Below are 15,824 nucleotides of genomic sequence, written 5' to 3' on the forward strand. Positions count from 1 at the left end.
GTCTATTTATCCTGTTAATATTGTAACTATACATTTTTTGTGTTCTATTCATATTTACATTTTTACATATTCAGTTCTATCATTAGACCCTTTTGATTAATTATACAATAAAGTGATATTCCATTTTAACAAATGCATGTATTGCCTCTGCTCGAACGGAAGCCCACGAAAAAGTCTGCGGTACTATCCTAGGAAGAACCCTTCCTGTTAGCTTCAGCACCATTTTGAAAAAGAATTCTCCAGTGCCGTTTAACTTAAAGGAGTATCCACCCTGCTACTATTTTGCTAAATATTTACTCTCTGTAGACCTCTCCGAATACCTTTCAATATTACTTTAAATAACTGACAATAAATAGTTCAAAATTATAACTATCATTTTGTAGCTAGCTGCTACAAGCTATGTCTCTGCAAAGCCTATAGCACAAGAGAGGTTAAAGCTGCATGCAGGTTAGCTCAGAAAGAACACACTGTTCCCAGAAAGAATTACACAAACCCAGTTGAGTGTAGTTAGCACTGAGCTTTATTGGGCTCACATTCTCAAGCTGAAGGGTGTGGTCAAAGCCCTTTCAGCACTGATTGGTGAGTTTGTGATCCACTTTCCCTGATAGGCCAATTAAGCTCTTTTGGTTGTGGCCAATTGGAGGGCAGTGCGGTGGGCCTCATGCAGCCTGCTGGATCGTCACATTCATCCTTCATTTTGTGAGGCCCCGAAGGGCTCCCACAGTTTTACTTTTTATCTGATTTTCTTTTCAACATTTACAGTTCACTTTGTTTTTGTTCTTCTTTCTCCTCTTTCTGACATCTATTTTTGGGTCCCCTTTACAGTTTTTGTAGAAATCTCTCCACTTCCTTTACTGTTTTATAAAATCTTCCGGTCCCTCTGTTAAATTGATCCGAAGCATCTCTGGGTAAAGTATTGCATATTTTATATTCCCATGTTCTGAATTGTCTTTTAACATCAATTATTTTCTTTGTTTTACTAAATTAGCCCTTAGGTCCTGAAAGAGTAGTACGTTTTCTCCTTCCTTCTCGACTGGGCCACCATTTTCCCTGGCATACTCCATTGCTGCTCTCAATGTTGCCTCCAAATCCCGGTAACTCAAAAATCGCACCAGGACTGGTCTTGGTCTTTGGTCATCCACTCTCCTGGGGCCAAGGGTCCAATGAGCTCTCTCTATTAGTAGTTTTTCCTTGAATTTTTCCACTCCCAGCAGTTGTGGGATCCATTCTTCAAAGAAATTCACTGGATCTTTCCCTTGTTGCCCTTTCTAAGCCTGATGATTCAGACATTATTTCTTCTGCTGAAATTTGCCATGTGGTCAATTTTTGTCCAGTAGCAGTGGTTCATCTGCTTTCCACCTCTTTGCATTTTCCTCCAGGGTTTTTAATTGTTCTTGAGTTATTATCACTGGCCCACCTGAGTAGTCAGGTCTTCAATTACTGTTGTCATTACTCTTTCCTGCCACCATTCTTAACTCATTTTCCACCTTGGAGAATCGTTCACTCTGAACTTCCACAGATTTTATTATTTTTTGGAAATCCTTTGTTAGTGCCACCATTTCCTTGGGTTTGTGCCAACATCGTGGTTGCACCTTCTTCATCACTTCCTTGTGGACTTTCTGTCGATGGTCTCGGTGATTTTTGAGCTTCAATTTTAATTATCTGGCTCTTGTTCTTCTTACCCATCTATCCTTTGTTTTTAACACGATTAAAAAAACACATTTTGATGACTTTAAATCAGTCTTTTAATCAATCCTCACGGAGAGCTCTTCTAACCTATATCTGTCTAGATCCTCAGCATGGCCGTGCCCCTCTCCCCCTCCACTAGTTACTTATATTTTGAAGGAAAACACAGCAGATAATGTGTCTACAACAAAGTTCCAGAAGCAGCAGTTTAATGAATAATCCAAATATAACAGTGTGGGAGGGAGAGTAAATGCTGGGCATCAAAAGGAGAAAAACCATTTGCAAGTGTCCATATCACAAGACAAAGGAACAGAAGCAGGCCACTAGAGGCCCATTGAGTCTGTTCTGTAATATGACGATATAAGGGCTATTGCAATTGATAGGAAAGGAAGATGGGTCCCCTGAGATTATTTTGTAATTTGAACTGTCACTTGAAACAGTACTGAATCGAAGTTACAGCATAAAATGCTTGTTCTGGATGATGACTCAGATTTTGCCCATGATACAATTAGAGATGTTTAGTAGACTGTTATCTTTAGATAAGTAGATTCCTATCCTTTTTTTGGCTAGTTGGATACATTGTCTAAATGTTTTGCTCCTGGTTCCTGAAGTTGTTCTTATAAAACCTTGCCCAATGAGCAACTAGGCACCATACACTGACTGCAATACTGCCATCACATCCCAGCCCCTTTACCAAGTGACCCTTAGCAATAAATGCAAGGAACTTCTAGGACTTTTGAGACTATTTTCACTCGCACCTCACCCAAAATTGATGAGTTTCACAATTGAACATTTCGTTGTATGAACATTGTTGTCATTGACTGAATATAATCCTAAAAAATACATTTCCTGGAATTGTGGGCATGAGTTAAAAGGGATTTTGGCTAGTATAGGTTTTTACTTAATCACACATCTGGTGATCTCCCACATGGAGAAATTACCCTGGTGGTGTTGGTGTTGAGAAAAGTTTTGAGATTTGTAAATAATTTTGTAACCACTAATTCTCCCACTTTATCCATAAGTAATCTTTGAATTTAAGGAAAATTATTACGAATATATTTATCAGTTATCATATAAGCATATAACAATTACAGCACGGAAACAGGCCAATTTGGCCCTTCTAGTCCGCAATGATCCAAGTACCCTCCTCTAATCCCACTTACCAGCACTCTGCTCATATCCCTCCATCCCCCTCCCATCCATATACTTATCCAACTCTTTCTTAAATGACAAAATTGACCCTGTATCCACCATCTTTCCCGGAACCCCTCTGAGTAAAGAAGTTCCCCCTCATGTTTTTCCTAAACCTTTGCCCATCAACTCTCAACCCATGACCTCTTGTATCCATCTCTCCTACTCTCAATGGGAAAAGCCTTTCCACATCAACTCTATCTATCCCTCTCATTATCTTAAACACCTCTATCAAATCCCCTCTCAGCCTTCTACATTCCAAGGAATAAAGACCTAATTTGCTCAATCTTTCCTTGTATTCCAAATGCTGAAACCCAGGCAAATTTTTTTTAAGTCTTCTCTGCACTCTCTCAATCTTGTTAATATCCTTCCTATAAATCGGTGACCAGAACTGCATACAGTACTAAATTTGGCCTCACCAATGCCTTGTACAGTTTCATCATTACTTCCCAACTCCTATATTCTATGCACTGATTTATATAGGCAAGCATACTAAAGGCCTTCTTCACCACCCTATCCACATGCGCTCCTACCTTCAGGGAACAATGCAGCATTATTCCAAGATCTTTCTGCTCCACTGCATTCTTCAATGCCCTCCCATTTACCACATATGTCTTGCTTTGATTATTCTTTCCAAAATGAAGCACCTCACACTTATCAGCATTAAACACCATCTGTCATCTGTCTGCCCACTCCTCTAAGCAGTTTAAATCCCTCTGCAATCTTTGAAAACCCTCTTCATCATCCATAATTCCCCCCATTTTAGTATCATCTGCATATTTACTAATCCAATTTACCGCCCCATCCTCCAGATCATTAATATATATGACAAATAGCAACAGTCCCAATACCGAACCCTGAGGTACACTGCTTGTCACCGGCCTCCATCCTGACAAACAATTATCTACTACTACTCCCTGGCACCTTCCTTCCAGCCACTGTTGAATCCATTTGACTATCTCCAAATTAGTACCAAGGACTTAGCCTTCCCAACTAACCTCCCATGCAAAACCTTATTGAAGGCCTTACTGAAGTCCATATAGAGAACATCCACCGCTCTACCCTTATCAACATTCCTAGACACCGCTTCAAAATATACTGGTTTCGGGAGGGGAGGCACCATCACAGGATCCCACTTAGAATGACCCACCACTAGTCTTTTTGTAATAGTCTGAATTCCAAATGCAAATCCCCCTTGGCTAGTATTAAGGGCCGTACCGGCCAACATATTAATACCCAGGATACACTCATCAGTGGCAGCCACCAGGGCATATAGGGGAAGGGCCATCACCCACCGTGGCGTGGACTTTTATTTCCTTCGCCAGGGTGATCGTTCCTCCCATCCCCTCTATTCAAAATGTCGGTCCAGTCCAGAGGTCAGGGTTACCCGGAATCACTGAGTGCTCCGCACCGGTATCGACCAAGGCCAAATAGTGGCGGTCATTATCCCCACCCCTATGGATTGTTAATGGCATGTAGGGCCGTGGGTCCCCGTGTATTTGCCGTATCTCAATGGAGTAGACACGGTGGCCCTGCCCACACCCTCATGCTTTAGCAGGGTTCGGGGGCTTCCAGGCCCACATGCCACTATTATCCATAAGAGCCTTTTTAACCATTTGTTGTATCTCATCATGGATAACTGGAGCAAGAGAAGCTGACTCAGTGGGAGCAGCAGTGGGAGCAGAAGGCACAGATGGGCCAGGAGGACTCAATGCTGGGGATGATGTTCTCCTGCCTTCCTCTTATAAAGGGCATAAAGGACTGCAGTAGGTTTCCTATCAATATCACTTTTAGGTACGCCTAACTTTAACAAGGTTAGAAAAAGGTCCTTTCTTGTCGGTCCATTGTTACCAGCAGCCCCTCTCCTTTCATCCTGCTTGTCTGATTTAACCTGGGTTGTACATGAGTGGATTTTACCTCCCAACTCTAATTCTCGAAGCCCAGATAAGGTGTGCACCGCCTCAGACACAAGGTGCCCAATTAGTGGACTAGTTACGAACAGAACCAGTCCCCGTACAGTGGGTTGGGCAGAACGAACCAATCTGGTATGCATTCCGGCCGTGAATATCTCTTCATCAGGGCTCCCCCCATGTACCCACAGCCTCAAACGCCCTGCATACAAGGCAGAGGCCAGGGCCTGTTGATGAATTACTGCTATACCCTCCTCTGGGGTGCCCCAATTGTTCTGTAAATGTAAATCCCAATCTACTGGTGATGGGTATACTCGTAGCAGGGAATCCCCTAGAGTGGCAAGTAAGTAATCCACCTCTCTTCCTCTACCCCGCAGCTCAGCTGTGACCCGGATATCAGTAGACATGTTCCTAATCCCAACAATTCCTCAGGGGTTAAATATACATTAGCCCCTCCTTGCTCCCAAACACGCAGGAGCCAGGCTGCCAGAGTTTCTCCCGCCTTTTGCCTAAATCGATCTCCAATGGCAGCCAGCTCTTTTATAGAGAAGTCACGGATCATTGACTGCTCTTGACCTCTGCTTCCACTTTGGCCCACAGGGTCCTCTGCCCAGTGGATGGGACGAGGCCTAGGCCATCCTGTAGAGGGGGTGGGCCATTGAGCATAAGCAAGGGTTCGGGTATTTTCTCCTGGGTCCTAGATAGATCGGGGTATCTATCCCTTCAATCTCTTCCCTTACATCATCCCCCCTTCCGTCTGTTTGGGAAGTCTGCTGCCTTATGGGGTGGGCATGAACAGCAGGTGGAGAGGGTAGTATGTTTGGCACATGCTGAGGAGTATCTGCATTATTACCGTGGTCATCATTCCAGATATTCCCGTCCCATTCATCAATTACATCAGGATCGTCGCCATTCCTTATCATGGCACGAATACGATGTGGATCGGGTTCTACTCCATGCCTTTCTTTATCTGCACAGAGCTGCTGCCGGAGTTTAATATTACGACAGATCGTTTGGACATGCATATCCTCCCATTCTTTGGCTCGGTCCTAACTGGTGCGAACAATCTCGCTCATCATGGAACAGCGTTGTCGCAGGGCTTCTAGCTCCTCCTCTAGTTGCTCTCTCTTATGCTGAGATTCTACTTCTCGCTGAACTGATTCTGCTTCACGCTGAACGGAGCGGCGTAAGGCTGTGGCCAGCAGCAAAAAAACGTCCATAAGCGTCCCCTTTTTAACAGGAAATTTACTTTCTTGAAGGAGAGTGGCAACCCGCTCTCCCAGAGGCGCACTTGATAGATCTAACTTCTCATCCCAACTGAGGGGTGGTCCCAACAAAGACAGGATATTGGCCAACATGCCAAACCATCGTCTTTGGAAGTCCATCCTGGAATCAAGAACTGCTCAGGCCTCACCTCTTTCTTTCGGCAAAACATCTTGAGACCAACCCTGCTCGCAGCGCCAATTGTCTTGGGTAAACTTATACCTCTCATTTTGTTTGTTTTAGATTGGTCATAGTGTTTGAGCTACCAAAAGAAAATAGACACACACACACCGAGAGCAGTTCAGTTTATACAAGTCTTTATTACTAAATCTAATGCTGAATTCACACTACAATATGCAAGCCCTTCCCAATTATACTTATCAACGCCTGGACTGGTCCCAACTGCCGAAGCGAGGCAACGACTGCTCACTTGTAGTAGGTTGTCGGGGCGCCGGTAGCAGCTTCTCCACCTCCCTCGACCGGGACGTTAGCTGGACTCTTGAAGTTCTTCTTCTTGCTGAGAGATGTTGCCACCTCTTGGAGAGTCTCAAACTTCAGCAGTGGGACCATGGCTTATATTACCCACAAGTTGTTTACTTCAGATCTTATCTCTTTGAACAAATGATCTTCAAGGTCTCCTGACAGTCTGCGACCAACAAAAGACAACTGCATCTCTGGGCCTCATGGTGGAAGTTGGATAATGTCTACTGATTCATATGCATCCCTGGGCCCCATGGTGGAATTTAGATTATGTCTTCTGATGCAACTGCATCCTTTCTTGCATAAGCTGTTCTAAATCCTCCATTACACCGCCCCATCCTCCAGATCATTAATATATATGACAAATAGCAACAGTCCCAATACCGAACCCTGAGGTACACCGCTTGTCACTGGCCTCCATCCTGACAAACAATTATCTACTACTACTCTCTGGCACCTTCCTTCCAGCCACTGTTGAATCCATTTGACTGTCTCCAAATTAGTACCAAGGACTTAGCTTTCCTAACTAACCTCCCATGCAAAACCTTATTGAAGGCCTTACTGAAGTTCATAGAGACAACATCCACTGCTCTACCCTTATCAGTATTCCTAGACACCTCTTCAAAAAATTCAACAAGATTGGTCAAACACAACCTTCCACGTACAAATCCGTGTTGTGTCCCTGATCAGATCCTGTCCCTCCATATACTATCTCTAAGAACGCTTTCCATAAATTTACCTACCACAGACGTCAAACTTACAGGCCGATAATTGCTAGGCTTAATCCTCGAACCCTTTTTAAACAAAGGAACCACATGCGCAACACGCCAATCCTCCGGCACTATACCTGTCTTTAATGACATTTGAAAAATCACTGCCAAAGCCTCCGCCATTTCCCCACTAACTTCACTCATGGTCCTGGGGAAAATCCTGTCAGGACCTGAAGACTTATCCACCTTTATATGTTTCAAAAGCTCCAGTACTACCTCTTTCTTAATCCTATAGTCTCCATATATACCCCCTTTGCTTCCTTTACCCTGCACAGTTCAATATCCTTCTCCTCAGTAAATACTGAGGAAAAGAAATTGTTCAAGACCTCTCCCATCTCTTTTGGCTCCACACACATTTGTCCTTTCTGATTCTCTATTGGACCAATTTTATCTCTCACTTTCCTTTTGCTATTTACATATTTGTAGAAACCTTTCAGATTTACGTTCACTCTGCTTGCTATAGCCACCTCATACCTTCTTTTAGCTTTTCTAATTTCTTTCTTAAGATTCTTTTTACATTCATATAGTACCCAAACATCTCTTTTTCCCCCTGTTTCTTATATTTATTGTAGTACTCCCTCTTTTTTCAAACCAAGTTTCCAATATCCCTTGAGAACCATGGCTCTCTCAAACTTTTGACCTGACCTTTCAACCTAACAGGTTTATAAAGATTTTGTACTCTTAAAACCTCTCCTTTAAAAGACCCTCCATTTCTCTATTACATCCTTCCCAGAAAACAAATTGTCCCAATCCACCCCTTGCATCTCCTCAAACCTAGCTTTTCCCCACTCAAAAACCTCAACTCTGGGCCCAGACCTATCCTTTTCCATAATTACCTTGAAGCTAATGGCACTATGATCACTGGACCTGAAGTGCTCCCCGACACATACCTGTCACCTGACCCATCTCATTCCCCAACAGTAAATCCAACACAGCTCCCTCTCTAGTTGGTACCTCCACATATTGATGTAAAAAGCTATCCTGCACACATTTTACAAACTCCAACCCATCCAACCCTTTAACGGAATGGGTTTCCCAATCAATATTCATAAAATTAAAATCCCCCACAATCACAACCCTGTGCTTATTTCAAATATCTGCTATCTCCCTACTAATTTTTTCCTCTAATATGCGTTCCCTATTCAGTCGTCTATAATTCACCCCTATAATTGTAACTTCCCCTTTCCCATTCCTCAATTCCACCCAAATAGCCTCCCTGGATGAGCTTTGTATTCTATCGTACCTAAGCACCACTGTAATATTTTCTCTAACAAGTAGTGCAACCCCACCCCCTCTTACTCCCCCCCCCTCCCCCCCGGTTCTATCATACCTAAATCCAGGAATATTTAGCTGCCAGTCACATCCCTCCTGTAACCATGTTTCACTAATCGCTACCATGTCATACTTCCAAGTGTCAATCCATACCTTCAGCTCATCCATCTTCCTTACAATGCTCCTAGCATTAAAATATATGCATTTTAGAGATTTCCCACTTTTTACTTCCTGTCGGCCCCTATCTTTACCAACAGCTCTCTTATGATCTTTTGCAATCGACCTCTGACAATCTTCGTATAGAGCATCCCCACTTTTCTATCACCTGTCTTTCCCCCCTCAAACACTGTCTACAAGCTTTCTCTGATTCCACTCTAACCTTCTCCTTGCTGTTCTCCTTCATTTGGTTCCCTCCCCCCAACCATTCTAGTTTAAAGTTTCCTGAGTAACCTTAGCAAATGACCCCGCCAGAATCATTGTGGTGATATGTAATTGTGGTGATATGTAATTGTGGTGATATGTAATTACACCACTAGGTCACCAGGGGTCATCCCGGTGACCTTGTATATAAAGCAGTCCAGAGCTACAGTCTAGACTTCCAGGTTCATCTTGCAGAGAGACAAGACTTCTTAGTGTACATATTAGTTTATTAAAGCTGTCTTATACTCGCACTGCTGGTGTGGTTATTGTGAGTACAGTCATATCTTTCATTATTGAACATTAACATTAATTGCAATATTGGTGAAGGCAGATATGAAATATAAATACTAGGAAATGTGTAAGAGGAATCCTTAGTACAATACATCACAACCATGTTAACTCTTTTCACAAAATTATGATTCCAACTCTTTTTTTTTAGCCAAAGTCAGATAAATCTCCGAGATATCGCTTCAAAATAATAAAACAAAAATAGAAAATAATTGAAAACACTCAAAGTCAGACAGCATTTGAGGAAATAGCCCTTATTACCATTTGTCAGAAGTGGAATGGAACTCCTTTCCACACATGCTGCCTGACATCCTTAGTGCCTCCACCATTTTTTTTTTTAAATTTTTTGATTATCAGCATTTACAATTCATTTTTTTGCAACTTGTTCTCTTTTTAAAAATAAAAAATAAAAATTGAACATCATTTCATATGTCAAATGCCAAAATTTGGCTCACTTTTAACTCCTGGCATTTGGAAATACGAGTTGCCTGTTCTGTTTAAGCAGGTTTTGGAGGAGCATGTATAACCGGTTTGAAAAAGGAATGCATCCTCGACAGTCTGTGATTGAATTCTTGATGGCTGTGAAAGAGGAGACCCAACAGCTCGAAGAGGAACTTGAAATGTTAGAAGAGGTAATACTTGTTTTAAATTGATTAATTACCACTAAGAGGTTTATAGTCAGCGTAGCTGTTAGTGCAATGCCATTACAACACTGGTGACCTGGATTTGTATCCAGCACTGTCTGTTCTCCCCATGTCTGCATGAGTTTACTCCGAATGCTCTGGTTTCTTCCCACCCTTCAAAACATGCAGGGGTTGTATGTTAATTGGGGTATTTGGGTGGCACAGTCTCATAGTCCGGAAGGGCCCTATTACCATACTGTATGCATGTAGGTATGGTGAAACGATGAGAACATAGCTTAAGAGTTAGAGAGTTACCAAGATAGGAAGGGGAATAGATAAGGTGAGAGATGTTCCATGAAGTCAGGCTTGGGTTTGCTCATTTCAAATAAATGATCTGGAGTTATGAAATAAACATTAGATTATTGGTAGCACCATTGAGTAGCCACCAATTCTGAAAGATTGCTGGTGGATTGTAATAAATGAACAGGATGGGCAAATGGTTTTTAGTGTCATCCAAAAAAGGTTTTGTTCCATGGAACAGGCCTTTTGGTCCAAATGGTCCATTCCTATGCTTATGCTTTCCAACTCCCCTCCAACCACTCTTATGTGAATATAATTCTTGCTGGGGGACTCTTTCAAAGGATTTTGTTACCCTTTGGGAATTCAGTTAAGTAAATATTATTCACATGTAATTAGCAATAGTTATTGAGTCAAGCAGCATGGATAAGGCCCTTCAGTCCAACTTGTCCATGCATTATCAAGTTGGCATTCTGATTCATATCCTTCTCAGCCCTCCTGATCGATATAACTATCCAAATGCCTTTTGAATGTTGTAATTGCACACCTTTACAGCTTCCTCTGGCAGCTCATTCCCAAAATGGACCTTGCTCTGAGTGAAAAGGTTCTGGTCAGCCCCTGATGAGCCCAATACTTGACAAGTTCCTTTAACCATGATAAACGCAATACAAACGATGTAGTCTTTACAGACAGTTCAATCTTCGTACCCAAGTGCAAAGCTGAAGATGGAATAGAACATCAGCCCAAAGTCAAATTTATATATATCTTTCCTGAGGTACACACCACATATTTAAATGCATTATTTTAGAGTCTAATTTGACTGACACCACATGATTACTGTACTGAAGCTAAAGGTTCATAATGTTGGTTTGCCCCAGTACTGGTTAGAAGTGATACCACATTCACTTTTTTTAGAAAAACTCAGAAGAAACCTCTTTATGAAAGAAATGATGAGAATTAAAGGTATAATGTCAGGACTACTTGAAAATAATAACTGTATTAACATAGTTGATGGGACTTGTGAAAGGAAGGTCATTCTTGACCAATCTGTTGAAGATCTTTGAGGATGTGATCAGCAAAATAGTAAAGGGGAGCCAGTACTGTTTAGGGGTTTTTGGAAGGTTTTTGATTGGTCTGCAAAGTCAAAGGACATGGAATTTGTGCTAATATATTGACATGGATAAAGAGTTTGTACTGGATTAAGAACAAGGAATAGCAATAAATGGATTCTTCTCAGATTGTCTGGCTGGGATATCACAGGGATTGATGCATGAGCCCCAGTTTTAGAAGTACAATTTGGACCAAAGATCACATTTCCAAACTCAGCAAAATTTTAAGTGTTTGTGGGGTGGTGGGGGAGATGGAAGGAGTTTCAGGAGGATGTTGACAAGTTGAGTGATTGGGTGAGAACATGGAAAATGGAATATAACATGGAAAACTGTGAGGTTATAGCTTGGCGAACAAGACAGAAAGTCAGCTACTTGTCAAATGGTGCAAGATTGGGTAGTGTTGATATTCAAAGGAATGTACAAGGAACTGAAGGGCAGCAATTAGAAGGGCAAATTATGGTAGAGTCTTTATAATATGAGGGGATGATTACAGGGGAGTAAGGAAAATTTATTGAAATATTATAGGGTTATAGCGGATGCAACCAGAAGGGTTGAGCTCAGTGAGCAGACTAGTTTATTCCAGGCTGCTGGGCTGCACTTATACTCCCAGCCTGGACCTGGCTGAGAACCGCGCTGGAGGGCGCTGACGTCACCTGGGCATCACCTGGGCAAACCCCAACCCTAACGCAAGTGCAGGTTTCTGAGCCCTGAGCTGGAAGGAAGGGAAACCCCCGACAGCGCCATTTTGGTCGGCTGCCCCGCCGCGTGGCTTACAAGTGGGGCTGGTTCACCTGCCTTGTGGTGAGTCGCCACAGGGCACTGATAAAACTGTATTCTGAGTATTTTTTATAATTTGAGTCTCTTTATGTATGAAAGATCTACTTGTTATGGAGGAGGTGCAATGAAGATTTACTGGACAAAATTCAGGGATAATTTTGTTTTCCTTACAAGGAGAGATTGATCTGACTGAACCTGTACTCAAGAGTTTAGTAGAATGAGTGGAACCTACAAAAATGGCTTGTTAGGCTAGTTGTGGGGAGAGTATTTCTTCTGTCTCAGGCGCCAAAGCAAAGGGCTCAATTTGAGAACAAGAGGTAGGTGGTCAACGACTGAATGAAGAAAACTTTCTTTGCTCAAGATGTGGTAGATCTTTGGAATTCACTACCCCTGAGAACTGTGGAAGCTCACCATTGAGTTCCTTCAGAACAGAGAACGAAAGATTACTGGATGTTAAGGGAACTGTGGGATAAGGTTATAGTACAAGAAATGACTCTGGAAAAAGTGAGTTAAATATAAAAATGTGATGGTACTGAGGACAAGTGCCTGAAACATTGATTCACTATGGATGCTGCTTGATCTCCTGAGTTTCTCAAGCACATTTGTTGTCTTAGACTCTGGGAAAGAAAACAGAAAGGGCATAAAGGGCTGAGGGTCTGCTCCTGTTCTAATTTCCTGTGTTCTTAATTCTGGTAGCACACTAGAGGGCACAATTATTTTCCAGCATTAAATGACCAGTGGTTCAATTTTCATTCAAAGAAAATGCTGATTACCTTGTAGGATGATTAAATTTTGATCATGTAAATGACACTTGGCTGTTCTAGAATGAGGTGGAATTCCAGAATCTAAAGAAACTTTCAGGTGAAATAGCAGATCAGCAACTTGTCCTAGTAGGTTACTTGGATTGCTGAGGCAACATCCTGGTGGAGTGATGGTGGTTGCAATGTGATCAACTTGGCTTTCCTCTCTGACTGCATTTGTCCTTCCATTACTGCTTGTTTGCCGAGGCTCTTGCTATCAGCTAGACAACCATGACTGATGGCATCCATTCAGAACCATTGCATTCCAGTGTTGTACATTCACAACGACAAGATACTCGAAGTTGTTCTTCAGTAAATTAACAGTCCTTAACTGGGAAAACTGCAAATGAGTACTAGGAGAAGCAAAATTGCAAGAGTGATTGGTTAATATTTTGTTACAATTTAACAAAATATTGATTGATAGTTTGGTTGTTAATTTTGTATTGGTTTTCATTTTGGAAATGAGGCCAAATAGGTTCTGTGATGATGAGTAATGGAGATGGAAAAATAAGGACTGTTGGTGAAATGGAATTTGAGTTGCATTTACGGAGATCCCATCATTCCAGGTTACCTTCCCATTTCCCTTATCTTCATCACCACTATACTACTGTGTAACTTTTTGCTATTAGCCAGTGGTAAAACCCTTGCTCTCATGAAAATGAGATTATGTAATAAACAGCACACAATTTTGAATGTTGACCCCTCTCTCTAGGGTTTTACAAATTGAATTGTAACATGAGTTTAACCTGCCAGTTTGGCAGGTTTTCTACCCACGTACAGGCCAATTCGTGTGTAGAGTTTTTAAAAAACCACACACGGGTTGGCAAACCACCTTGGAGGTGAATTGCTGACCTGTATACTCGCACCATGTAGCTGCTCCTGGTCAATTTGTAAGAGATCGATGGCTGCCCGGGTAAAAAATGATGTTAGCGCTTGCGTGTAATGCCTGTCTTCCTTACCCATAATTCCTACACTGCTGGAATGCCAGAGCGGTTCCAGCAGCATGGGGGATTATGGGTGAGAAGGACAGCCATTGCTTCTGCCCCATCTCCATTTCCTGTCGGCCCACTCCGCTCCCCGCTGGCCCCAACTCCGCATTTTTCCCAGCCCGCCCCAATTCCGTATTCGCCTCCCCCGACCCTGATTCCGTGCTTTTCCACCATCCTGGCCCCAACAGTGCTCGCTCCGGCCACTTGCCTTTTGGAGGCCAACACAAGGAACAGAGGATTTCCAGTGGAGTCTCCGGCGAAGCGGTGAATGGGTGACACATCACTCACCATGTCACCCAAGCGGTGGGAGCACCCTTAAATTGACCAGTCACCATTCAACTGGGCATTTCAGGGTCAAGTGTGTAGGGGATTGCAGGGACCTGCTACACGGGTAGGATACACAGGTCCCGAGCAGCCCCAGTTTGTAAATGCCTTCTGTTGAGTCCTGCAGGGTTCCTCCAGGGTGGTGGAAACAAAGTGTAATCCAAATGTCAATCTTCTCTGCAATGCTTTGAATGGCACCATGGTCCTTTTTAGTATGCATATAAAAAGGTTTTTTAGCAGAATCCTGATCATGCCATTAGTCTGTAACGACGCTGATTTACCCAGTTAACACACAATTAAAGAATACACTTGTTTCTTTCAGGACAAATTGGAGTCAATTTTCTTTATTCTCTTCAGAAACAATCCTGCATACAGGTCCCCAAACACCACCCAGCTAAGCCCCTCTGACTTTCTCATTGGCTCAATGACACATGGGTGATCCTAACACTCTCACTCTCCTCCTCTGTCTGAGATCTGTCACCCATATGCTGATACTTAACTAACCCGTGCATGCGTGTTATTACTTCTGCGCGTTGCTTCGATTACATCATCAGTGGCAACCGGCATTGCTCCCGACACAGGTAAGTATGCAACCGCAACAGTTTCCCACCCCCACCTCAGACTCTGACCCATGCAAGGAGACAACTGAATGAAACTATCCTGCTATGTAATGGTCTGGAGATGTCGACAGTTTGGCCCGACCTTGTACGATACTGCACGATTAACAGGGAATGTACGGTCCAACTAGCAGGGGTTTGGCTCGTCCTCCGACTCTGTCCCTAAAGCAGAAAATGGACCGTTGATTTACACCGGCTTCAGACTGTCAATAGAAACCATGTCACCTTCTCCATTTCTATCAATCCTAAAAGTCTTTGGGCATGTTATAAGATCTGGAAAGTACCATCGTAAATGGGCTGAAGTGATATGTGAACAGCATCATACTGAAGAAACACATGAGTACAGCATTGTAAATCATTCAGCACATACACTGCCGGTGATGCATGTCATATAGGAGTAGGTCAGCATAACTCGCCGGACCATAGAGCCTTGTTCCTGGACACGAATTAACAAAGAGCAGTACACACAGCAAGGGGAACCATGGGCAAATGTTCATTCCATGTAGATGCATCGTCACCTGTTGTCAATGCTGCTTTCAATTGTCGATGGAAACACTCAATGAGGCCATTGGCCTGTGAATGGTAAGCCGTAGTGCGAATATGGATTGGGCCCAAAAGATCAATGAGAGCACAGAACAACAACGACTTGAACTGAGACCCTTGATCTGTTGTAATAGTGCCCAGTACACCAAAAAATGGAATCTAACAATCCATGAAAGTCTGAGCCACTGACTCTGCAAAGATGTCAGTGACAGGAAAGCCTCCTGCCACCTGGTAGTCCACTCTTCACACGTGAGCAGATAAGTGTATCCCCAAGATGGCAGAAGCAAGCCTACCAAGTCCAGGTGCATGTGGTGAAAATGGGAATCTGGAACAACAAAATCCCCCAGCTTGGGGTTCATGTGTCTGGAGACTTTGGAGCAATGACACAGTAAGCGGGTCCTTGCCCATAATCCAACATCCTATTTAACATGGGGCCAGGTAAAACGTTCTGTAATCAGTTTGATT

The 15,824-nt window shown here is 42.8% G+C and overlaps 1 protein-coding gene across 2 annotated transcripts in view; it reads left to right on the top strand.

Moving 5' to 3' along the window:
* Positions 1 to 15,824, top strand: part of mtmr7b (myotubularin related protein 7b) — an 89,536-nt gene that overhangs the window by 64,196 nt on the left and 9,516 nt on the right. For both annotated transcript variants that reach the window (XM_069924563.1, XM_069924562.1), the window contains one exon: positions 9,786 to 9,912. In XM_069924563.1, the coding sequence (XP_069780664.1) occupies positions 9,786 to 9,912 (127 nt within the window). The remainder of the gene's footprint in view (positions 1 to 9,785; positions 9,913 to 15,824) is intronic.

The sequence above is a fragment of the Narcine bancroftii genome, chromosome 3 (genome assembly GCF_036971445.1).
Source record: "Narcine bancroftii isolate sNarBan1 chromosome 3, sNarBan1.hap1, whole genome shotgun sequence".
NCBI lineage: Eukaryota > Metazoa > Chordata > Chondrichthyes > Torpediniformes > Narcinidae > Narcine > Narcine bancroftii.